Here is a 24,447-nt window from a genome sequence, read left to right on the forward strand (position 1 = left end):
CCGTCTATCTAGCTAGAAGTCAGGGGCGCAGAGCAGATACGTGGGTTGGGACAAGGCACGTGGTAGGGGGACAGAGCACAAGGAAGGCCACAGTAGGCCCCGCCTGGCCAGGGCGCCCAGCGGAGCCAGGGGAGGGGCACGTGCAGCTTGTCCAGCAGGCGCCAGCTCCTTTTGGGCTGGCACCCACCACCCGCCCGCACACAAAGCCCGCTCAGCGCGCTCGGCGTTCGGCTCTTCAGGCCTGTGCTTTTGAGCTCCGCCTGCCGGCTTCCAGGTTGGGCGTGAGGCCGGGCCAGGCAGTAGGCGTCAAGTGGCTGCGCGCATCGAACCGCCACGGGCGGGAGCGCGAGGGGAGGAGTGGGCCGCGGGGGGTGGAGGAAGCGGCCTGGAGCTGAGGAGGGAGCAATTGAATTTCAAACACAAACAACCGCACGAGCGCTCTCCGAGCCGAGCGTTGCCCACCGCGCCCGCCCCATCCGAGCGGCGCGCGGGCGCAGACGCCGTGGCTGCTCCGGAGCTCGCGTCGGGGGCCAGCATCGAGGCGGGGGCCGCGCGAGGGCCGGAGCGCAGCGGCGCCGCAACCGCCGCACGCGCAAACTTGGGCTCGCGCTTCCCGGCTCGGCGCGGAGCCCGGGGCGCTCGCGGCCCCGCCATGTCGCGATCCAACCGGCAGAAAGAGTACAAGTGCGGGGACCTGGTGTTCGCGAAGATGAAGGGATACCCACATTGGCCAGCCCGGGTGAGTAGCGCGGCCGTCGCGGGCCCTGGTGCGGTTGCATAACGCTCGGGAGGGCACGGTCGCCGAGCGTAGAGCGGGCGGAGGGGCAGGGGTGCCAGGCCTGCTCTCTCTGGCGGGAACCCACCACGGCTTACATAACGGAGGCGACGGGGCCAGCACCTGGCGGGCAGCGCCGCGTGCTCAGTTCGCCCTCAGCCCTCCCTCATAGTGGCCGAGGCTTCGGGCTTACTGTGGGGGAGCGGCCCGGTGGTGTGTCGCTTCTTCTGCCGCGATTCCCAACCCCTTCGGGGAGCCCCGTTTAAGCCCCGAGTTTCCATTGATAGTTGCCACCAGTTCAGGTTTCTCTGGTTGGGCAAACAGTTGCGAAGGGTCCCTGTCCACAGAGGGTTAGGTGGATGTAGAGTTGGCGACTAACAAACTTTCTTTGAGCATTTTGTAGGAACTCTGAAGTTGGGAGGGTCGTGGAATGAATGCTTGGGGAAGACTTACTTAAGAAATGGTCTCCCTGGCCGGGTAACTCTGCCATAACCAGTTTAGCCCTCAGCTCTACAAGAATATCCCTCCATATGCAGCCAGCTCAGACTTGGAACTGTAGATAGCAGGGCACTCGTGTGCTTGGGAAATCCAGTAAAGACAACCTTAGTGAGATGGGGGATTGTGGGAAGCTGGAGTTTCCTCCGCTTCCCACTAGTGAGCGTCTCCAGCCAGGGAGGCCAGTGTGAGCCATGTGGTTGTTTCAACCCGCCAAGAGAATGGCCTTCCCCATTCCAGCACCTGGCCAGGTAGGAGGGTGGGGCTGAAAGCCTGCTGTGTTTATCACCTTTCCTCCAAGGAAAAGGTTAAGTGTGTGTGTGTGTGTGTGCGCGCGCGTGCTTCTGGGAATTTTTCAAATCGAGTGTAGAGGGGGCCCTTGGTACTGGGTGAGGGCATGACTCAGCCCCTTAGGGTGTGGGACTTGTGTAAAGTGAAATCCTAGTTCAGAAAGGCCTGGAGGGTGGGGTCCAAGCAGGATTGCCTTGTGGATTTTTTCAGTATGGCTGACTGTTCATCCATCTGGCTCAATACTGCTCTGAGGCTCCATGCTGTCTTGGTTTCTATTCAGGGTGTCAGGCCACCTTGATCTTTGAGAAAACTCAAGTGGCCCTCCATAGTTTCTCCCCCTCCCTCCCAAGGAGTTCGTGTGTCCAATCCTACTTGCCTGCGCTCCTGTTGCTGAAACTTTAAAATGGGTCAAATAAGGCTTGGCTATGGCCTGGGAGTGAAGTGCAGAGAGAAGCCAGACTCTTTCCAGAACCTTAGAAGGACCTCAAGGGCCTGACTGAAACTAGGCAGTGTATGTATATGTCATGTAAACACTCATACTTTACCTTGGACCTTCTGATCCATTGGCTTCTTGGCCCAGATGCCAAGGCACTGGTGGGCAGGGCAAGAACTGGACCCAGGTCTCTACTGTTTCTCCCTGCTGGAGGTGAGACAAAGTTCAGAGGTAAGCTATGCCTGAACAAGGAAAAGTAGTTATGGAATGTTGATTTACAGAACCTTCTGGTATGTCTTACTCCCTGAGATTTGGAACCGTGTGAACAGCCCCCTGATTTTTGGTAGTCTTTGGTTAGAGGACTGCCCTCGGACTAGGTACATTATCAAGTTCTTTTCATTATGAGTGTCTAGGACAAAAGGGCAGGACAGAGGAAATCTCTCTATTGAAGCCTGGACCTTTGAGATGTTGTGAATGGGTCTCAAAGAGGTACCCAACTCTTGGCTTGGTTTGGTTGTTACACTTAGAAGAAGTACACCCAGGGCTGTCACCTCGAAGGCATTACCCTTGACTCCCAAAAGGACAAAACTGAGTTGTGGTCTTCCCCACCCCCAATTCCTTTTTTTTTTTTTTTTTTTTTTTGGTTTTTTTCGAGACAGGGTTTCTCTGTGTAGCCCTGGCTGTCCTGGAACTCACTCTGTAGACCAGGCTAGCCTCGAACTCTCGAACTCAGAAATCCGCCTGTCTCTGCCTCCCAAGTGCTGGGATTAAAGGCGTGCGCCACCACTGCCCGGCTTCCACCCCCAATTCCTTAGAACACGTCTTAGGTCTTCCTGAGTTGGAGGAGGAAGCCTGGTGGCTGGTTGGCTGGCTGCTCCAGGGTGTAACCAGAATCCCCAGCCACTATGCAGGCCACCACTTGTACCTAGCTACTGCTAGGGAACATGGGTGATAGGGAAAAAGATTCTAAGGGTCCAGAGTTTGAGATTGAAGTCATAGGACCTGACTGGAAGAATGTGTTATGACTCCGTCTTCCTCTTTTTCCTGCCTAACTTTCTGGAGGATCTCCAGACAATTAACAGTGAACAAACAGCTCAAGCCCTGAGATTCCCCTCCCCCATTCCTCTCCCCTCCCCCCAGTCCTGGTGAAGTTCCTGAGTAGCCTAGAGCCTTCCTTTTCTCCCTTTGCCCCCTCACCTTTTCTGCCCGTGAGTTTGCCACACTCCCTATCCCAAATCTTTGAGGTGCCTGCTGTCCTGGACATTCTGGTTCCCCTAGGTCAAATCAGTCTGTCCCTAGGTATGGTTGGTGGTCAGTTCTTATCTTTCCTCAGTCTTCCTAAATGCCTGATCTTAGACCTGTTTGGACACTGAGTGCTGTGGGCCTGGTGTTCAATTCTCCCTGCTCTTCTGAACACTGCAAATGGCTTCAAAGGATTCTACCATTAACAGGTTCGGATTTCTAGTGCTAGAAGCCTGTCTGATGGAGGAGTGAGCCCAAATGGTTCCTCCAGTTGGCTAGAGGAGGGAGTGTGGTAGGGTCCCAGCACATCTGGCCCCACTCTGACTCACTTTCCTTTGACTCACTGAGTTTAGTAACAGTGTAGAAAGGGCACCACCTAGGAGACAGATTCAGGTACAGAGCTTCTTTGAGACTTAATAGCCTCACCTTAGAAGAGGACACAGTGCCAGGAAAGAGTTCCTTTGTAGCTTGAGGGATGGGGGTGCTGCCACGGAACTGACTTCTCCAGTTTTGTTGGGTAGGGGGCTGGAAATGCTGTTGAGCAGAAAGCAGTCCCATCCCCCAACCCTACCTGATGCACCTACTGTAAGATGGGTAGGGTTAGGATAGAGAATGAGCCCCTTTAGCTCTTCTGGAGGAAGCCCATCTGCCTTCATTACTCCACACCCAACCTTTCTGTGGCAGGAAGTTGGCAGGGCAGATGGAGTTGGTCAGTCTCATTACATCCAGTTTCTGGGACTGGGCAGCTAGAGGCTTGTGGGTCTCCTGCCACACCGGTTAGATTCTGCTTGTTGTTCTTTCTCTGTGGGAAGCTGGGATATCCAGTTGTTGCAGCCTGTGTTCTTGGAGAGAGCCTCAAGCCTAGCCCTTCCCCCCACCCCTTTTCTTTTGGAGTCACCTCTCCCTTTTCATTACACGTGTATAACCACCAGATTAAAAGTACAGTAATACCCTGGCTTGAGCCGCTGCCGCGGCCCCCGCCCCCCCTTTTCCGGGCGTAGGTGTCAGGCCTTTCACCCCAGAGAAGCTTATAGTGGAGAATCTTTTTAACCACCTTCTCTTGGGATTTCTTAGGCTCCTCAATTTATTTTTGCTAACGCCCTCTGAGAAGAGGCTAGCTGATAACTGGAGCCAGGTATCTTGTCCAGCTCCTCCCCGTCCCCACCCCCACTCGCCTTCCTGTCCTAGCTTAGTTTCAAATACAGCTCAGGACCTGCTTGCCAGACTATGGGCCTGGGGGGTGGGGTGCCGTGTTTTGTGTCCCCTCCTCCCCAATCTTGGATGGAAGACCTGGGGGAGGGGTGGTCACATTCCTAGTTGCTGAGTGGCCCTGGGGGCGGGGTTGAGTTGTCATAGTGATGGGGATCACGTTTGTGGGAGAACTGCGTGCCTTTCCACCAGGTTCCCACACCCCAGCATCTCCTGATTGTTGGGCTGGGCCTAGTTGAGTTGTGCCCTGAGGGGGCGGGGTTGGACCGAAGTCCCTAGAGGCCACGGGGGAAAGGGGAGGGGTCCAGAAGCCTAAAGACCTCCAAGTCTGGGGCAAGATGGCCTTCCGAGTCATGCTCACCTAGCTTATTCTACTCACTCATCCTCTCTGTCTCCCCAGTGCTCCCATTTGCACCCTTTATCTCTAATCACTGCTTTGGTCTTTCTCTTAGGCTTGGGTCTGCAGCCCCAGTCAACATGGCTACTTGGCCTCTGGGTGGAGGGCGGGCATCTGGGGTTGTTGCAAGGATTGTTGGGAGTTGTAGTTCTCACCCTGCCGGCTTGGCATGGCCTGGACTTCCAGGACTTAGAGGCTGGCCAGCTGCACTCTCTTGATTTCAAACTTGACCTTAGATCACAGTACTTGCTACCTTTACTTCAGAATTCCTCATGGGACAAGGGATTGCCTCAAGAAATTAGGCCTAGATTGAAAAGATATCTCAGTGGTTAAGAGTACTGGCTGATCTTGCAGAGGACCTGGGATTCTATTCCCAGCACCCAGATGGTAGCTCACAACCAGTTGTAACTACAGTCCCAGGGGACCCAAGACCCTCTTTTGGCTTCCTTGGGCATTCATGAGGGGCACAGAAATAATGCTGAGAACATGCATACACATAAAAATAGCCCCCCTTTTGTCCCTTGAGAGAAATTAGGCCTGAAATCTGGTCCTTACTATAGTGTGGCATGTTATCTCAGGAAAGGCATGACTTTTCAGGGCACAGGATCCTCTGTAAAATGATTTGACTGATTTTAGTGGCTTTCATTTCAGTGTTTCACAGAAATCTTTTAGAGCCAACGAAGTGGGTTTTGTTTTGTCTTCTTGTCACTTTAGTCAGAACACTCTTTTAGGGTCCATAGATTCAGTATTTGTTTTTCTGTGAAATCTTGCTAAGTTAGCCAGGCTAACTGAACTTGTGAGCTTCCCTCAGCCTTCACATTGCGTAAGATTTCATATTTATTGATTTACTTGGTGGGGGTGGTAATTTGTTTGAGAGTTTCAGATAGGGTCTCCTATTGTAGTTCTGAATGTCCTGAAATTCTCTAAATATACCAGACTGACCTTGAACTCAAAGGGATCTGCCTCCAAGTGCTGAGACTAGAAGCATGCACCACATTGCCTGTTAAAATTTCAGACCTGTACCATCAGGCCTGGCTCATTCAGCAAATACTGTATTTCTACTGTGTGTTAGAGATGAAAGCAGATTTGAGCTCGGGGTGGTGGGTACTTCTTTAGACCACAGAATGAGTTCTACCAGCCTGAACTCCCCACTACCACGAACACACACACACACACACACACACACACACACACACACAGAGGTACAGATAGTCCACATGATTATCAAGCAAGTAATATGTTATTTGTAAACTGTAGTCAGGCATTGGTGGCACATGCCTTTATTCTCAGCATTCAGGCTGCAGAAAATGGAGTTCAAGGCCAGTCTAGTCTAAAGAGCTAGCTCTCAGGCTGGAGAGATGGCTCAGCGGTTAAAAGCACTTTTCCAGAGGTCCTGAGTTCAATTCCCAGCAACCACATGGTGGATCACAGCCATCTATAATGAGTCTGATGCCTGATTATGGCATGCAGGTGTACATGCAGATAAAGCACTCATATACATAAAATAAGTCTTTTTTTTTTAAAAAAAGAGCTAGCTCTTGGACAACCAGGGCTACACAAAGAAATCTTGTCTCTAAAAAGGAAAAATCGGAACTTTTGTTTTTTTTCGAGACAGGGTTTCTCTGTGTAGCCCTGGCTGTCCTGGAACTCACTCTGTAGACCAGGCTGGCCTCGAACTCAGTGATCCACTTGCCTCTGCCTCCCAAGTGCTGGGATTAAAGGCGTTCACCACCACCACCCAGCTCCGAACTGTTAAGGAAAGATTATCAGTGTGTGTGCTGGGGGACGGGGCATGGGGCGGGGGCAGCTGATGGGTCAGAGATGAAGCTTTCTGGGCAGCATGATGGTGGGATGGTAGGGTTTAGAGGTTGGCAAGCTGGTCATTGAGAAGGCGTTGGAAGAGCTGAAGTCCTCTGACATTTCACAGTTGGGGATGGGCATGTTGGTGTGGGTAGTCAGGAGCCTGAGGCAGGAGGATTTTGAGTTGGAGGCCAGCCTGGGCTTCCTAGCAAGGCACTGTCTCAATATAAAGTGACAGCTTTGGTCTTCTAGTGGCAGAGATACGGCACTTTAGCAAAGATCGGGCACTGGAGAAGATAGTTTCTGGTAAAGGGAGGGAAATGTACTGGGTTCGGCCTTTTCTATCTAATTTAGTTTGGACAAAGTGTACTACTAGAAGTATTTTACAAATTGGGTAGTCTCTCTAGAGCTGTGTTCTGCCTGGGTCTATACAAATGTCTAGGTGGTTAGCTGCCCCAGACTAAAGAGCCTTGGACTCTAGTTCACATTTGTTCTCCCTTTCTTGTCCCAGATTGATGAGATGCCTGAGGCTGCAGTGAAGTCAACAGCCAACAAGTACCAAGTCTTTTTTTTTGGGACCCATGAGACGTGAGTGAGGGGCAAGTGGGATACAGGTGGGGCACCATGGGAACACCAGTGTGGTGAAGGGGTGATGATATCACCTGTTCATGTTTGGCTGTTTAGCTTGGGGGCATCTTGGGGCTTGAAAGCACAGTCTCCTATCTCTTACCAGGGCATTCCTGGGCCCCAAAGACCTCTTCCCTTATGAGGAATCCAAGGAGAAGTTTGGCAAGCCCAACAAGAGGAAAGGGTTCAGCGAGGGGCTGTGGGAGATCGAGAACAACCCTACAGTCAAGGCCTCTGGCTACCAGGTGAGCAATTAGTTGTCCCCTCAACCCCCTGGAAAGCAGGTGTGTTGTGGGCTCCAGGAGCCTTGCCCAGAGGCAATGCTTAGTCTTCAGAATATCAGGGCCTTTGGGGTGGTAGAGATGGGATTTCTGCAAGAGGGGTTAGGGGGTATGGGGTGACTTACAGTTAGGGGCCGTTGTCAATGGTTTTTGAGGGCAAGAACAGGATGGAAGCGGTAAGTGGGACAGGCCTTCGTTGGGTCCATCATTAGTAAGAGGACACAGCCTTCCAAGAGGAGGTTCTTGTGAGCCGGGCAGGACAAGGCGGGAGGGCAGGGGGAGCGGGGGTCGTGGGGAACGGGTCCCAGATCCCTTTGGGAGAAGTTGACCCGAGGTTTTGCCTCCTGCTCCAGCCCTCCCCCCTCCTGCACAGAGCCCTGCCTGCCCGGCCTGTGGGTTAACCCCAGGGCTAATCCAACAGAGGTGGGTCTCAAATCACTTGTGAGACTGGGCACCTGGGTGGGGGTGGGGGAGAGGTGGGCAAAAGAAGGAGTGAGTGTCGGAGGGGGTGGTTGGGAGGGGCTAGCCTCTGGTACTGCTCAGCCTCTGATGTCTCCAACACAGTCTTCCCAGAAAAAGAGCTGCACGGAAGAGCCAGAAGTGGAGCCTGAAGCCCATGAGGGTGACAAGAAGGGCAATGCAGAGGGTAGCAGCGATGAGGAAGGGAAACTGGTCATCGATGAGCCAGCCAAGGAGAAGAATGAGAAGGGCACGCTGAAGAGGAGAGCGGGGGACATGCTGGAGGTAACTGCCAGCATGTGCTCTTTGGCACTTTTTATGGCCTCTGTCTTGCAGCCCAGGGTCTGAGGTATAAATCCAGCTCCCAGTCTCTGGGAATCTGAGAGTGGAGAAGAGAAGAGGGAGCAGGACAGTGAATCACTCAGAGACCCTGAGGAGGAGTGGAGGAGGCCCAGGGAGATGAGCTATTGACTTTTGCTGTCTCTATCCTCAGTTCATGTCCTCTGATATCTACCTAGGACTCCCCTAAACGTCCCAAGGAGTCAGGAGACCATGAAGAGGAGGACAAGGAGATAGCTGCTTTAGAGGGCGAGCGGCCGCTCCCTGTAGAAATGGAGAAGAACAGCACCCCTTCTGAGCCAGACTCTGGCCAGGGACCTCCTCCAGAGGAAGAAGAGGGAGAAGAAGAGGCTGCCAAGGAAGAGGCTGAAGCCCAGGTCGTCAGAGATCATGAGAGGTGAGTAAGCTACCCTGGCAGTGGGATGGGGGGTCCTAGCCACTTACAGAGAGGAGGAGGAGGTGGAGAAGAGGACATAGAGAATGGCCTGCAGTGGTCAGCCTTTTTGGAGGCTGGGTGGGCTCTCCCTAGAGACCTGCACTGGCTGGGGTAAGGCCAGGCCAGGGTCACACCATTAACCCTTCTCCCCTCCCACCCTCCCCTGCAGCCTGTAGCCACCAATGTTTCAAGAGGAGCCCCTGCCCCGTTCCTGCTGCTGTCTGGGTGCTACTGGGGAAACTGGCCATGGCCTGCAAACTGGGAACCCTTTTTCTGCCCAATTCACCCTATTCCTTCACTCACTGTCTCCTCTTTAAGCCCACTCCTGGAGATTGTCTTGGCCCTCGCCTCCAGCTCCCTTCCCATATACGCCCTGTGACCTGAGTCAGGGCCTTGTGCCCCAGGATGAGATGAGGCCTTTGTATCTCCTTACATTTGTTTCCTAGGGTTTCTGTTGTGGTCTGGGCTGCTGTTTCCACCTCTTGACACCTCTGCCCTGCTGCAGGCATTCTAGACCTTTGGGGTGGGCTGGGGCAGCAGTGGAGGTGAAGGAATATAAGTGTGGGTTCATGTGTGGCATTGTCTACCTGAGCTCCTGTCTCCAGCCCCCACCTATTTTCGCATCTGCCTACATTCAAGAAACGGGACGCTGTGGAGAGGGGCTCCCATCCATACAGAAGTCCTTGCTGATTTTTGGGAACACTTTTCCCTGACCCCAGGGTTCAAGGAATTGTAGTTTAACATCTAGACCTTGGATTTTCCAAGGAGTAGGACCTGGAGAGAGTGGAGAGCTGAAGGATCAACTGATTTGCATTGAGGAAATGTCTCTTTAGATCTCAGGGTAGAGGTGAGATCACCTGGGGAGACCTGCTGCCTTCCTCCCACTTCCCAGTGTTCAAGGCCAGCCTGTAGTCAGATATTTCACCCAGACAAAGGAAAAGACACATTTTTTTAGGAAATGTTTTTAATAAAAGAAAATTACCAAAAAAAACCCCACAAAAAAATAAAAAGAAAAAAAGTTAACCCGCCCCTTTGTGTGCTCCCCTTTCTGTTCCTTTCTCCCCACTACTGACCCATTTTTGAGGTGCACCAGGAGGTTCACCTTCTGATAGGGGTTGGCTTTCTCTTTTACATCCAGTCTGTAGCCCACTGAGAAGACAGGGAAAGTGTCCTCCAGCCTCTTCTCGTGGTTTCTTATGCCCCTTCTCTTGTCTTTTACTCCTATCCCTCCTCTGGGCTCTGAAGAAAAATTGCTGACTGTAGCTTTGGAAGTGTAGCTCTGAGAACAATAGACAATTTGAGTTCTAGGAAAATAAAGCCGTTGATTACTATCCTGATTCTGACTAATTCTTTTTAAGTGTCTGGGTTAACTGAAGAAAGGGAAAAAGACAATCTCTAGAAGGCTTCCTCAGATTGGGGGTGGGGGGAGGTGGGAGGACTTCAGCCTCCATTGCTACACCAGACCTATAAACCCACATCATCCAGTCTACCCTTGCAAGCATCTTGGAGGTTCTAAAACATTTTTTATACATTTTATACATTTTAAGGTATATTTTATTTTATAGGTGTTTTGCCCACATACATGTGCACCGCATGAAGAGGCTATTAGTACCCCTGGAACTGGAGTTAAGAATGGTTGTGAGTCCTTGTGTGGGTTTTAGTGGTGAAACCCAAGCCTAGAAGAACAGCAACTGCTCTAACTATTGAGCCTTCTTTTCAGCAAATAGTCTTAACATTTTAAGCCAGGTGTGGTAGCACAAATCTGGACTTTCAGTAGTGGGAAAGTAGGGGCATCACAAGCTCAGCGCCCGCTTGGGCTATAGGAAAAGACCATGTTTGAACACCTTACACTCCAGTCATGGATATACACACACACAAAACTTGCATAAGAAATAGGATATAAGGGACTAGGGATATATACATAAATACACAACCCTCAGTTGGTAGTGATTGCCTAGTGTGCACAAATCCGAAGCCCTAGATTTGTTCCATCCAGCACAGTGGTGTGATGCATACATGCTTAGAATCCCCAACACTCCGGAAATAGAAGCGGGAGGATCAGAAGTTCATACTTGCCACACAAGTCAGATTACCTGAGTTCTATTCCAGAGACCAAAAAAAGCTGAGTGAAGTACTTTGGCTAGTTGGAATGCAGACAGGACTCATCTGGTTGTGTATCATCTTCCTCTAGAGTGTGGAAGGAGAGACCCGATTCCTGGAAGATGCCTATATTGGTGTGTAGTGGCACAGGTGTTTGCACTCCAGCATGTATAGAAAGATAATTCTTTCAGAGCTGAGGACTAAAACCAGGGCCTTGTGCTGAGCTAAATTCCTAATCCCAACAAGTAAAAAGTCTTTTAAAATGATTTGTAATAAAAGTAACATTGCCGGGCAGTGGTGGCGCACACCTTTAATCCCAGCACTTGGGAGGCAGAGGCAGGCGGATTTCTGAGTTTGAGGCCAGCCTGGTCTACAGAGTGAGTTCCAGGACAGCCAGGGCTATACAGAGAAACCCTGTCTCAAAAAAAAAAAAAATTCCGACTATATAACAGTTGGAGAGGGCTGGAGAGATGGCTCAGTGGTTAAGAGCACTGACTGCTCTTCCAGAGGTCCTGAGTTCAAATCCCAGCAACCACATGGTGGCTCACAACCATCCGTAATGAGATTGGATGCCCTCTTCTGGTGTGTCTGAAGACAGCTACAGTGTACTCATAAATGAAATAAATAAATCTTTAAAAAAAAAAAAAACAGTTGGAGACTTGGCTCAACAGGTAGGAGCATTTTCTTGCAGAGGACCTGGGTTCAGTTGCCAGCACCCACATAGTGGCTCACAGGCATCCACAACTTCAGTTCTTCTTTTTTTTTTTTTTTCCAGACAGGGTTTCTCTGTGTAGCCCTGGCTGTCCTGGAACTCACTCTGTAGACCAGGCTGGCGTCAAACTCAGAAATCCGCCTGCCTCTGCCTCCCAAGTGCTGGGATTGAAGGCGTGCGTCACCACCACCCGGCCACAACTTCAGTTCTAAGGACATCTATTTCTGACCCTCGGCACAGGAACATATGTAATACACATTATATACAAGCAAAATAAAAATCTAAAGCTTTATTACATTTTACTTGGTGAAAGTGTGCCAAGGACAATTGGCAGGAGTCAGTTTTTCTTCCCACCGATGTGCAAATCCAGGATTGAACCCATGTCAGGCAGGTAGGAGCCTCTACTGAGCTGTCTGACCACCCCAAGAAACTTTAAAAAATCCTCTACAGTCATCTGCAGATACGCAGCAAGCTCGGGAGGAGTCTGGGGTGTACATGAGACGGTATATATATATACCTTAGGGATGATACTTCACAAGAGATGGAGCAGGGTCATGGAAAGTACGTGTCTAAGGCAGGGTCATATGTAGCCCAGGACACATAACTAACTAGCTGATGATAACCTTAAACAACTCTTCTAAGTGCTGAGATTTCAGTTGTAGCCTTTCCTGGTTGGTGTTTTGTTGTTTTGTTTTTAAGTAGGGTCTTCTTACTGGTCTCATGATCAGTCTCTTAAAAAGTGTTGGGAAGTGGAGGAGTGGTTACCATTTAATGCTGGTTAGGTTGGTGGCCACATGTCAGCTTCTAAGTCCAAAGACAAGGTTTTAGCCAGGCACAATGGTGCATCTTCAATTCCAGCATTGGAGGCAGGTGGGAAATCTGAGCTCTAGACCAAACCCACCTACATATTGAGTTCCAGAAGAGCCAGAGTTTGCATAGAGCCTGTCTTAAAAATAAAAGGCTTTTAGGGAAGAATTACTGTTTTTTAAGATAAGTGCTAGGCTGGAGTGATGGCTCAGTGGTTAAGAGCACTGACTGCTCTGGCAGAGATCCTGAGTTCAATTCCCAGCAACCACATGGTAACTCACAACCATCTGTAATGGGATCAGATACCCTCTTCTGGTGTGTCTGAAGACAGCGACAGAGTAGTCGGATGGATGGATGGATGGATGGATGGATGGATGGATGGATGGATGCTTACTGAGCATGCAGTAAGCCCTAGGGCTGGGTTCAGCCTGGAGCACCATATAAAACCAGGTTTGATGGTTAGCCCTAGCACCTGGGAAGGAACGGCAGAAGCCAACTAGCAAGTTTGAGGCCAGCCTGGACTACATGAACCACTCTCAGAAAACAAAAGCAGTTGAGAAGATGAAGGGCTCTTATTCCAAGTTAATGTTGCTGGGTTTCTGGTTTAGGGATATGCCAGGCAAGGGCCTGCCTTCTCCCTAAGGCTTTAGGCCTAGAATGGTCTAACAGTTAATTGCTTTTTTAGAGGTGGAGGTTTGAGGTCAGTGACACACACATTTGATGTTGATGGCTTCAGGAATTCTTTACTAGTCATACACATCCTAAGAACAAAGGTAGTTTCTTCAGGCTCTTCTAGTCACTGGTTAGTTTGCCCACTAATGAAGTTTCTAACATTACAAAATGGAAGGGTTATAGGGGAAAGCCGCTTCAAAATTCTTAGTCATCAGCAGACTCAGGAATGAAAGGAAACATACTTAAATCTAATCAGAGCAGGAAGGTGAGTGGAGTCAAATAGCGAGCTGATACACGAGATCTGGTCTGCTAAATTTTGCTAGGGATGCCTGCCCACGGATAGTGAGAGGACAGGTGAGCGGGCGACATAGTTGAAATCTCTCGGTACACTTCACACAAGACTGACTGCTAATCTAATATTGGAAGGACCGATAATCGATCTTTTCTCTGCAAAGGCGGGGCATTTTTTTTTTTTTAACATGCCGCGTCTCAAGCCGAGAAGAGCCAGGACATAAAGGTTGTAATCTCACCTAGAAATGGATACCCTTTGCTTTGAATAGGAAGCCATAACTACCAAGAAAATGGAGCCATATTCTCTGCGAACTACAACTCCCAGTCGCCTCCACGAAGAGCACGTACAAACAAGCAGCAAATTAGCATATCTTTCGCCTTCAATTCCCGACATGCCTCTCCCAGTCTGGATTTCCTACCGTTGGCTAAATTTCCTGTTTCTAGCTCATTTTGTAGCGACGGACTACAGTTCCCAGAGGCTGGGAGACTCGCTTCGGTTTTGTTTTGTTTTCAGCCTTCCTTTCCGCAATTAGACTACATTTCCCAGAAATCCGGTGAATGGGGACTGCCCTCATAGAGAACGCACGTGGACAGAAAGTTGGGGGAAGGTGAGGCTGCTCGGCGACGGGGAACATCGGAAGGTGGATAAGCGAAAGGACTTCCTTTTTCTAGTCTTAAACTGGGGCTTGGGTTTCTCTTTACTAGGAGGTTGGAGCTACCCTCAGATCTGGGTGAGTCTGTCAAGGGAATTGCTTGAGGCGGTGACCTGAGGACTTGTACAGAGAAGAAAGCCAGCCCCACCACGGAAGTGACACTAGCATCTAGGTTGTGTAGGGAACCAAAGGAAAAGATGGAGTGGGGGTGTGTCCAGAGCCTAAAGGAGTTTTTAAAACAAGCAAGCAAGACAGACACCCCCCCCCCCTTGTGAAGCTGCATGAACTAGGAGAGGGCAACGTTTAATTGGATATTGATGTTTGCATCCTTTCCTGGGTTCTCAGTTTTCGACTTGTCAGGTAGTAGTTAGTGCTTAGTGGTCATATATTTGATCTAGGTAGGAATAGTCCCTCTGTTTCTCTAGCATCATGGTAACACTGGACTTTGTCCCCATCTCCTTTTCTTAAATGTATAAAAAAGGAGGAGTAGTTCACTTAGAAAAAATGCTTGCCTGTCATATGTGAATACCCAAGTTTGATCACCACCACTACACACAAATACAAAGCACAAGTAAGTGGCGAGATTATGGGTAACTTTTCATCGCTGTTGTTAGGCTTCTGTGAGATGCTATTTAGCATGGTACCACGCCAGTAGCAACTATTTAGAAAGCCTACTGCGTGCTAGGCTAGCATTCTACATTGAGCCTTTTTACTTCGATGTTTTCATTCAGATGGGTCTCACATTGTAGCTCAGACTGAAAATGTTTTTATAAAAACCAAGGATATGTTTTGTATAGTGCTGTAAGGTGTGGTGGGAGGTGATACCTCAGTGGGCCCATGCTGAGTCATTCCTCCCCACTGAATTACCAGCCATACTACAAATACTAAATATTCTATTTAGTATAGAATAGAGTTTATTGGGGGTATGGGAAGGGAGTTGAGAAGGAAATAGAGGCAGAGAAAGAGGGGACAGAGAAGGACAGAAAGAGAAAAGAAGAGGTTGGCCAGAAACACGTGGAGTATAGATGGGGAGAAAGACTGAGAGTCTGAGAGGCCAAACAGTTCCTTTTATAGCAAGCCAGGCCTACCTGGCTGTTGCTAGGTAGCTGTTGGGCGGAGTGTAGAAGAAATGCCAACACAGACTACTCTGTAGGTTATTGTGTAGGCTACACTGGCCTTGAACTCACATGCTTCTGACTTCCAAGGACTGATCCAGCACATTTAGCATTTTATTATACTTTTGCTACTATGATGTGTGTGTGTGTGTCTGTGTTTTGAGACAGGGTCTCACTATGTAGTCTTGAATGGCCCAGAGCTCATAATGTAGACCAGGTTGGCCTTGAACTCACTGAGATCTGTCATCCAAGTGCTAGAATAAAAGGCATGTCCTACTGAGCTCATCATTGGTCCTTTTTCATGTGTAGGAGTGTTTGTCTGCATGTATACGTGTACACCATGTATGTTCCTGTTACCCATAAAGGTCAAAACAGGGCAAGGAATTGGGGTAATGGATGGGCCTCTGCAAGTGCTCTTAACTGCAGAGCCTCTCTCCCTCTTCCCCATTCAAACATATTTTTTATTTTTTATTTTATTTTTTTGGTTTTTTTCGAGACAGGGTTTCTCTGTGTAGCCCTGGCTGTCCTGGAACTCACTCTGTAGACCAGGCTGGCCCCAAACTCAGAAATCTGTCTGCCTCTGCCTCCCAAGTGCTGGGATTAAAGGCGTGTGCCACCACTGCCTGGCCACTTTTTACTTTTGAGACAGGATCTCACAAAGTTGTCCAAGCAGGTCTTGAACTTGTGATCCTTCTACCCCAGCCTCCCAAGTAGCTGGATTGCCTGGCTTAAAGCACCTCTTTTTCTTTTTTTTTTTTTTTTTGGTTTTTCGAGACAGGGTTTCTCTGTATAGCCCTGGCTGTCCTGGAACTCACTCTGTAGACCAGGCTGGCCTCGAACTCAGAAATCCGCCTGCCTCTGCCTCCCAAGTGCTGGGATTAAAGGCGTGCGCCACCACCGCCCGGCTTTCTTTTTCTTTTTTTTAATACCAATTATTTGAGTAACCCAATTTAGTCCACTATCCAAATTTTGGAGTCTATTAGCACATGCTTAGATAGAAAATATAGGAGTCAACAACCTTTGAGTATATAGGCTTGGAATCCTTAACTCTTAAAGAAAAAGCTGTGCTTAGGGAGGAGTGGATTTTCCGTGCCTGAGAGTAGAAGTGGGATAAGTGTTGTGGGGTATCCACCAGAGAAGACTGCTCCAACAGGGCTTCAAGGTAATAATAATATCAGGATGGTGACTACATTGAGTGTTTGGGATCCCAGTGTAGTTCCAAGCATTCCTCAAGGTGAGCTTTTAAGCATACAAATATCTTGGTTGACATACTTCAGTTAACAATAATAGCGAGAACCACTACAGAAGCCAAAAAGCAAGGTACGTATATTTAGAGACGTCCACAGATCTATGGACTTTAATGGATTAGTTCTGTTTTCATTTTGGATGGTGGTGCTGTGTACATGCTGAGTCAGTTGTGCTAAGATCTGGGCCTATTACATAGGGACATTCTAGGCTTTTTTTTTTTTTATCCCTGCTCTTACCTGTTCACTTGTCTTGTGACTGCTTGCCTTTGGGCTGTCCTAGCACTCTCTTCCATTACCTGTTTTCCTCCTGCTTTAATGTTCATGTATTCACGTAATAACCGTCTTAAGTATCTTCAATGCCAAGCTCTCCTGAGATAGCAATCCAAGAAAGCTAGATAGTGTAGCCCCTGGTCCCATGAATTTTTTTACTTAGAAGTCAGATACACTGGGGGTTGAATACTGACGTCCCCATGGATGAAAGTTACATTACTTTTTTGTTTTCTCATTTGTAAAGATAGCCTGTGAGGAGTGTCAGTGAGATGAACTCTATGCAAGAGTCAGTGCTTTAATCACGGTCCTGGGGCTCATGTGGTGCTACACGCCTTTAGTCCTGGCACTAGGGAAGGAGACAAGCAGATAGATTCAGGTCAGCCTTGTCTACACGGTGAGTTCTAGGTCAGCCAAAGATATATAGTGAGACCTTGTCTCAAGTCCCGGGGCTGGCGAGATGGCTCAGCAGTTAAGAGCACCGACTGCTCTTCCAAAGGTCCTGAGTTCAATTCCCAGCAACCATATGGTAACTCACAACCATCTGTAATGGGATCCGATGCCCTCTTATGGGATGTCTGAAGATAGGAATGATGCATTCACTCATATACATAAATAAATAAGCAAACGTTCCTTGTTCAAATCTTCATTCTGTTTTTCTTGACTCAGCTGGCAAAGAAAGTTTTTGAGTCTTTCCCTGGTGAGATTTCTGGCATCTAGCTATGAGGCTTTCGGCCCTGCTGGCCTTGGCATGCAAAGCCACTCTCTCCCCCAACTACCGTTATGGAATGAGTCGCCCAGGTTCCATATCAGACAAAAGGAAGAATCCTCCATGGAGCAGGCGGCGCCCCGTAGTGGTAGAACCCATCTCTGATGAAGACTGGCACCTATTCTGTGGAGACCAGGTAAGGACCTCAAGACAGAGGGACTGGAAATCTAGTGGGCAACAATTTCCAGCCCTTCTCCTTGCCTCTTCCTACAGGTGGAAATCTTAGAAGGCAAGGATGCTGGGAAGCAGGGCAAAGTGGTCCAAGTCATTCGGCAGCGAAACTGGGTTGTCCTGGAGGGATTGAACACGGTGAGTCTTGAGAAATCTTCCCCATCTGTCCTCTTTTAAGAGCAGCATGGGGAAGACAGGAAATTGGCTGAGGGGCAGGTTGTACAACTGGACTTGGGCTGTACATGCTAAGCAATAGGAGGCAAATCCCTATCACATTTGTTTTCATCTGCCTTCTCTTGGACAGCATTACCGCTATATTGGCAGAACCAAGGATCACCGAGGGACCATGATTCCTAGTGAAGCCCCCTTGCTTCATCACCAGGTCAAGCTAGTGGATCCTGTGGACAGGCAAGCACAGGGGCGAGGATCAAAGGGGCTTCTAACTCTTGAGTTCACACAGGTGTTGGGCATACCCATTTACCACATGAGAATAGTCTATTGGATATGCTGGAACTCAGGTCTGTTTCTTGTACACAATTCTGTCAGTAACCCTGATAGAGACAAAAACAAAGGTGGTAACCCAGAGGTTCTCAATCACTGCCTTCACTTTGGAGTTGAGAGGGTGACACAGGCTCCAAGCTAGATTCATTTTTTTTTTTCTACCCACTAGGAAACCCACTGAGATCCAGTGGAGATTTACTGAGGCAGGAGAGCGTGTTCGAGTCTCTGTAAGATCTGGGAGAATTATCCCTAAACCTGAATTTCCTAGAGCAGATGGCATTGTCCCTGAAACATGGACTGGTAAGTTGAGTATGGGCAGGAAGAGTAGGGATGTGAAGTTTGAGAGGAAAAGCGAAGTTGCTGGGGCTAGGAATGTACCTGGGTGGTAGGGCACTTGCCTAGCATGTGTAAAGCCCAAGACTCCAAGGAATAGAGTTGGCAAACTTTTCTTCTGACTCAACAGATGGCCCCAAGGACACATCAGTGGAAGATGCTCTAGAAAAAACCTATGTGCCTCGGTTAAAGACATTAGAAGAAGATGTAATGGAGGCCATGGGGATCCAGGAGACTCGAAGATTCAAGAAAATTTATTGGTATTGAGCCTCAGAGTGCCGCTTCTGCCTGTCCAGTCTTCACCCTAAGGGTGGAGGCCTTTCTTTCTAAGACACCAATAAAGAGCCTTGAGTGCAGCTGGTGTCCACACCACCCTTCTTCCTCTCCCAAGTGCCTGCATTTTAGAGAGCTCAGGCATGGTGCAGCTTTTGTGATGAGCAAAAGGATAGACTGGGTAGGTGCTAGCCTTCCCAGGAACAGGTCCTGCATGTCTGGGTATGGAAGCAAGAAGGCTTTCCCTATTTACAGAAACATAAGTTTTTTTTTGTTTTTGTTTTTTTAGACAGGGTTTCTCTGTGTAGCCCTGGCTGTCCTGGAACTCACTCTGTAGTCCAGGCTGGCCTTGAACTCAGAAACCCACCTGCCTCTGCCTCCCAAGTGCTGGGATTAAAGGCATGCGCCACCACTGCCCAGGAGTTAAGTTTTAATAAATAAAATTTACAGGGTATTTATAGAGAAAGGAGTTAAGTCTTAAGTTACCCCCCTTTCTTAAGAAAGGGTACAAATCTGAAGTTTGCAAAGAGCCAGAATCACAGCAGGATGCAGGGCATTCTAAATGGTGACAAGTTATGGTATCTAGCCATATTGGCACTGGTGGTTTTAGACTGTCAGCAGTCTTCAGTCTCAAGAGTGGCGAAGGCCTGACCCAGGGGTGTCTTGGTGGCCACCAGAACCAGATTTCTCGGAGAGAGTTCAGGACTGAAGATGGGTAGGAGCTCAGCATAGAAACCTAGGAGAAAGAACATGAGGGCTAATTAGAAAGGACTCAGGAGTCCAGCCCGGGCTCTCTCCATCCGTCCTGTAACACAGCTCCTTATTACAAACTGGGAAGACTTCAAACTACTAGTTTGAGAGGCAGCCCATGTGCTTTCTCAATACTTGGGATGCTTGTTTAAAATCCACCTCACCTCGTTGGTGCTGAAGAGGGCTCAGGGGTTAAGAACTTGCTCTTTCAGCATCCTCAAGTTTGGTTCCTAAAACACTCATCAGGTGGCTCATAACTACTTGCAGCACCAGGTCCAGGGCATAGGACATCCAAAAGCATGGGGTATATGTATACACATTTTAAAACCAAAACCAGTCTCAGGAGGTGATGCTAAAAATCTACATTTGTCAACAAATACCTCACCCATCAGGTAGTGGCCATGCCCAGCAGACTCCAAGGACCCAAGGGAACTCCAAAACCTCATAACCTCACCTTGCTCCTGAAGATAGAGCATCCGGTCCAGCAGAATCAGTGTCTCTACCAGTGGGGCCAGCAGGAGGGCCAAGCTGAAGAAGGCCACCACACGATTCTCTTGGGCCTGGTGGGCCTGGAGGGCAGCCAGATCCAAGGGTAGCTGGGGATCCAGACCCACTCGCTGTAACCCTTGTTGCACATATCTGTGGGACCAGCCGTAAATCAGTTAGCTCCAGAAACTTCCACCTCCCAACTTAAATTTTTGTCTAGAAGCTAATTTGCTTAAATAGTCATTTTAAAGGGTCATTTTTGCTCAGGCTTGCCCCACACCGAGTACAAGTAGTTTTCCTAGCTCAGCCTCCCCAGGCAGACCACAGTACCTAGTCTAACATTTCTGGCTTGTGTAAGTGTTTGAGATAGAGTATCTCTATGTAGTCTGAAGTTCGTCTTGTAGTTCAGGCTGACCTGTGACTCCCAGGTGCTGGGGTCAAAGGCCTGAGCTACTACATCTGCATGTTTTGTGTTTTTGAGACAATCTCACATAGCCCACTCTGCCCTCAACATAAAACACCCATTCCTCTGGTACACATTTTCTTTGGCTATGGATACAAGTGAAGATGGGTGGGGAGCCTCCCCAGACCTCACTCTTCAATCTTGAGTTCATGGACCCTGGGGATTCCTTGCACTCCAGGCCTCCGAAGCTCAGGGCAGACTTGTCGGATAACTGTCTCCAGTGCTGCACGGAAGCAATGTGTTTGCAGGCCAGGCCCTGCTTTCTGTAATCTCTCCGCATAGTCCTCCAGAGCATGGCAGGCACCCTCCCGGAGCCTGTAGGGTAGTTCATGGCCAGGCAGCCCAGCTATCCACTGACTCAGTGGGTAGCTGCCAGGGTCACTGAGTTTCATGTAGCAGCAGCCCACCGAAGCCAGGGCCACCACTTCAGGACAGCAGCAGAAGTGTCTCAGCAAGGCAACACTAAGATCCCCACAAGCATGAAGGCCTGTGAGTAGCAGACGGGCGCTACTCTGGCCTGGCATCTCCAGAGGAAGCAGAAGCTCCTCACACAGAGTTGTGGGGCTGACCCACTGAACCACGTGATGAGGGCGATGTCGAGGGCCACTTTGCACCACCTATGGGGAGAGGAAAAACAAAGGCAAATGCAAAATTGGATGGCTATCCTCAAGCTGCAGTGGGTCCTCTGAGTTATATGGGTGAGAAGCTGGGCACAAGAGTTAGACTCTGAACAGGGGATGAGATCTTTGTTACAGACTATAGACCTTTTCATTTTTCACGTCATTTTTCTTTTTCTTTTGGGTAGCATTAGGTATGAAACAAGGTCTTTATAGCCTTTTCTGACCTGGATCTCAATATGTTGACCAAGCAGGCAAATCTGCACAGATCCTGTCTATGCCTCCCCAGTGCTGGAATTAATGGGCCCATACCACTGTATCTAACTCAGTTTCCCTTTTTCTTTTGGTGGTGCTAAGGGCTTCATGAATGCTTCAGCAAGTGCCCTACCACTGAACTATATCCTAGTTCTTCCGGTTTCTGTGTAGGTAATGAATGAGTCTACCACCTGCCTGTGGGTTAGGGATATAGCTCAGTGGTGATGGGTTTCATCCCTAGCACATCAAATACTACCCATCAGGCCATATCAGTTTACTATGAGAACAAACTGGTATGGAGATATACAGACTAGAAAGTGCTTTTGAGCTGTGTGGATGCTTTGGGGAAAGGAACAAAAAACCTAGCAGGAATAAATAGGAGAAATTTGGAAGTAGAAAATGAGTCTTAATAGAGTTCCAGCCAAGCACCCTGCTTCTATAGTGCAGGCTGCAAGCAGGGCAACTTACCTTCGGGTTCCTCTTCTCCATTTTGTCCAGAGCCTGCAGGAGCTCCTGGTCTAGATGCTGAGCTCTCTTCACCAGCCTCTTATTCCCTTCAAGGCTCTTCACCATCAGCCCCAGCCCCAGAGACATGAAGCGAGAGAGGTGGCCCTGGAGTCAGGAGGGAGGACAGCACTGACAGTGTTGACTGTCACCATATCAATGGTGTCGTCTTAGGCTTCACTAAAGGCTTAATATTCCACGCTCCCCCCACCCCCTTCCCACGTCTTAGCACCTGCTTCTATGGGCATTCTGCCTGCTAATTTGCCATTCCTGGAGTTTGACTCACCTGGCCTGAGCCCACATCCACAACTTGGGTGCAGCCTGTGAGATCACTAAGCTTCTTCACCAACTGAAAGAAGAAACAAAAGTTTCTTCTTGGTATTGGCTCCTGACTCCTGAAACAAATACTCAGAAGGATGGTAGGAGCCTAGATGATAGGGTAAGACTGAGGATACCACATTGATAAGAGATGTCAAACTAGAATTGAGAAAATGGGAGGCACCTAGCCTGACCTGCTTGCCCTTTAAGTGAATGACTCAAAAGCAAAAGCCTGGTAGGCTGTAAAACCAAAAATTGACTGCAGTGAACAGGAATAATAGTCACCCATGCACAGCTATCGATCAACCCAGAAATGGACAGGAAACACTCCCAGCACCAACAGACAGGGTTCTAGCATGTTTGCTAAGGAAGGGGTCTTCGGAAGTCGCTGGTTCCGGTATCTGCAGTGAGGGACAGATGCCTTCCTAACACAGGCTTTAGGGGTGCTAGGCTTTCACAGTCTGGCGTTCGGCAGTCTCCTCACCTCTCCCAGCCTCCGGATCTCATGCTGCTTCTTGGGCTTGACATGTTTCCGAAAAGGAGCTGTTAGTCGGGAGCTCTGGCTGGGGTTCTCCAGGAATTCTGATGGGGTGTGAAAGCGAGGTGTCCGGGTAAAGGCGAGGGCACAAGCTGTGGACTTCAGGGCCAGCAGGGTGAGTGGCCACACAGACCTGTACCTGAGATAGTCCAGCCCAGGCTGCTAGTGAATAGCCCACAGTCACATCCTGCGTGTACTAGCTTATGACCTGGCTGCCAGGAAGATCCAATGAGACTATCTACATAAGATTCAACACATGGATCAGTGCTCAGTCCCCAGCGCAGGGCTCCTCTGGCTTATACATACCTGATCTCCTCCCCTTCTCTGGGCATTCCCAGCAGCAGGGTGGCCAGCTGTGGTGGGTTTAGTCCATCCAGCGCTTCTTGCCATGAGTGGGGGAGTGTGCCCCACAGGCTGTCCGTGAAAAATTCCTGCAGGAGCCAAGCAGTTATCAGGACTCTACGACTATTCCCACTTTCTCAGCCCCATCTCAACTCTCCACCACATCACCTACCCTTTTTTGGCACTAGTCCAAAATAACAAGATGCCTGTATCTCCTGTTCATCTGTATCAGTTCTCAAGTCTGCCTCCGCCTCTACTAGAGCCAATGTCGTACAGACTGCATTCAATACACACCTCTCATTATTAATGCCCCATTTATTTATGTCTTATTCCACTTAGTTTCTTTTTTTTTTTTTAAAGATTTATTTTATGTGAGTACATTGTTGCTCTCTTCAGAAACACTAGAAGAGGGCATTAGATCCCATTACAGATGGTTGTGAGCCACCAGGTGGTTACTGGGAATTGAACTCAGGACCTCTGGAAGAGCTGTCAGTGCTCTTAACTGCTGAGCCATCTCTCCAGCCCCTCCATTTAGTTTCTTGTTTTGTTGGTTGTTTATATTTTCTTTTTTTTTTTATTTTGGTTTTTTGAGAAAAACCACTGCCAGACAAGTTGTTTTTTTTTTCAAGACAAGGTTTCGCTGGGCGGTGGTGGCGCACACCTTTAATCCCAGCACTTGGGAGGCAGAGGCAGGCGGATTTCTGAGTTTGAGGCCAGCCTGGTCTACAGAGTGAGTTCCAGGACAGCCAGGGCTACACAGAGAAACCCTGTCTCAAAAAAAAAAAAAAAAAATCAAGACAAGGTTCCTCTGTGTAGCCCCCCAGGTGTCCTGAAACTTGCTCTGTAGACCAGGTTGGTCTATGCCTGTGTCTCTCTGGAATTAAAGGTGTGTGCCATCATGGCTTGTTTGTTTTGTTTGAGACAGGGTCTCTCTATGTAGCCTTGGCTGTCCTGCAACTCACTGTGTAAAAGGCTGGCCTGGAACCCACCAAGATCTATCTGCCTCTGCCCTAAGGCACACACCAAAACAATGCCTGGCTTGACCAATTTTTAAAAAATTTACTTTTATTTTATATACACTAGTGTTTTGACTGCATGTTATGTTTGGGTGAGGGTGTCATATCCCTTGGTGCAGAAGTTAAAGACAGTTGTAAACTGCCATTTGGGTGCTGGGAGTTGAACCTGGGTCCTCTGGAAGAGTAGCCAGTGCTCTTAACTGCTGAGCCATTTCTTCAACCAGACCAATTTAAAAAAAAAAAAAATCATGCATTGCTATGCTAGCATGATCAATCCACAGCATTAACAGGTAACCACTTAGTAACTTGCTATTCTAGCCGGGCGGTGGTGGCGCACGCCTTTAATCCCAGCACTTGGGAGGCAGAGGCAGGTGGATTTCTGAGTTTGAGGCCAGCCTGGTCTACAGAGTGAGTTCCAGGACAGCCAGGGCTACACAGAGAAACCCTGTCTCGAAAAACCAAA

At 49.0% G+C, this 24,447-nt stretch overlaps 3 protein-coding genes across 10 annotated transcripts in view; 2 read left to right on the forward strand and 1 right to left on the reverse strand.

Moving 5' to 3' along the window:
- The first annotated feature begins 386 nt into the window (after positions 1 to 386).
- Hdgf (heparin binding growth factor) lies at positions 387 to 10,121 on the forward strand. The gene is made up of 6 exons (XM_028753182.1): positions 387 to 739; positions 7,154 to 7,230; positions 7,376 to 7,514; positions 8,115 to 8,294; positions 8,528 to 8,745; positions 8,954 to 10,121. Exons 1-6 carry the CDS (start codon positions 653 to 655, stop codon positions 8,958 to 8,960), a joined length of 708 nt encoding a protein of 235 aa, XP_028609015.1. The 5' UTR covers positions 387 to 652; the 3' UTR covers positions 8,961 to 10,121.
- Positions 10,122 to 13,813: 3,692 nt separating this feature from the next.
- On the forward strand, positions 13,814 to 18,778 carry Mrpl24 (mitochondrial ribosomal protein L24). Of its 5 annotated transcripts, none has more exons than XM_028753068.1 (6): positions 13,814 to 13,974; positions 17,318 to 17,553; positions 17,631 to 17,726; positions 17,893 to 17,996; positions 18,259 to 18,389; positions 18,553 to 18,778. In XM_028753068.1, exons 2-6 carry the CDS (start codon positions 17,371 to 17,373, stop codon positions 18,687 to 18,689), a joined length of 651 nt encoding a protein of 216 aa, XP_028608901.1. In that variant the 5' UTR covers positions 13,814 to 13,974; positions 17,318 to 17,370; the 3' UTR covers positions 18,690 to 18,778. The 5 variants fall into 5 exon arrangements, with proteins under 5 accessions (XP_028608901.1, XP_028608904.1, XP_028608900.1 ...); XM_028753071.1 differs by having other exon boundaries at positions 13,974 to 14,007; XM_028753067.1 differs by lacking the exon at positions 13,814 to 13,974 and adding an exon at positions 13,981 to 14,097.
- Positions 18,779 to 19,108: 330 nt separating this feature from the next.
- Rrnad1 (ribosomal RNA adenine dimethylase domain containing 1) overlaps positions 19,109 to 24,447 on the reverse strand; it is a 9,260-nt gene continuing 3,921 nt past the window's right edge. For 3 of the 4 annotated variants that reach the window (XM_028753061.1, XM_028753064.1, XM_028753062.1), the window contains exons 3-9: positions 22,933 to 23,057; positions 22,573 to 22,765; positions 22,057 to 22,119; positions 21,735 to 21,878; positions 20,527 to 21,011; positions 19,900 to 20,084; positions 19,109 to 19,431 (exon numbers count right to left, since the gene is read on the reverse strand). In XM_028753061.1, the coding sequence (XP_028608894.1) occupies positions 19,310 to 19,431; positions 19,900 to 20,084; positions 20,527 to 21,011; positions 21,735 to 21,878; positions 22,057 to 22,119; positions 22,573 to 22,765; positions 22,933 to 23,057 (1,317 nt within the window). In that variant the 3' untranslated portion in view covers positions 19,109 to 19,309. The remainder of the gene's footprint in view (positions 19,432 to 19,899; positions 20,085 to 20,526; positions 21,012 to 21,734; positions 21,879 to 22,056; positions 22,120 to 22,572; positions 22,766 to 22,932; positions 23,058 to 24,447) is intronic. The other variant, XM_028753065.1, reaches the window with a different exon arrangement.

This window comes from Grammomys surdaster, unplaced genomic scaffold (assembly GCF_004785775.1).
Source record: "Grammomys surdaster isolate TR1022 unplaced genomic scaffold, NIH_TR_1.0 125946, whole genome shotgun sequence".
In the NCBI taxonomy this organism is placed as follows: Eukaryota; Metazoa; Chordata; class Mammalia; order Rodentia; family Muridae; genus Grammomys; species Grammomys surdaster.

Coding starts and splice junctions, on each gene's coding strand:
- Hdgf (XM_028753182.1), top strand. CDS start 653: ATGTCGCGATCCAACCGGCAGAAAGAGTACAAGTGCGGGGACCTGGTG. Junction 740..7,153: donor ACCCACATTGGCCAGCCCGG/GTGAGTAGCGCG, acceptor TTCTTGTCCCAG/ATTGATGAGATGCCTGAGGC. Junction 7,515..8,114: donor TCAAGGCCTCTGGCTACCAG/GTGAGCAATTAG, acceptor TCTCCAACACAG/TCTTCCCAGAAAAAGAGCTG.
- Mrpl24 (XM_028753068.1), top strand. CDS start 17,371: ATGAGGCTTTCGGCCCTGCTGGCCTTGGCATGCAAAGCCACTCTCTCC. Junction 17,727..17,892: donor TCCTGGAGGGATTGAACACG/GTGAGTCTTGAG, acceptor TCTCTTGGACAG/CATTACCGCTATATTGGCAG. Junction 17,997..18,258: donor CTAGTGGATCCTGTGGACAG/GCAAGCACAGGG, acceptor TCTACCCACTAG/GAAACCCACTGAGATCCAGT.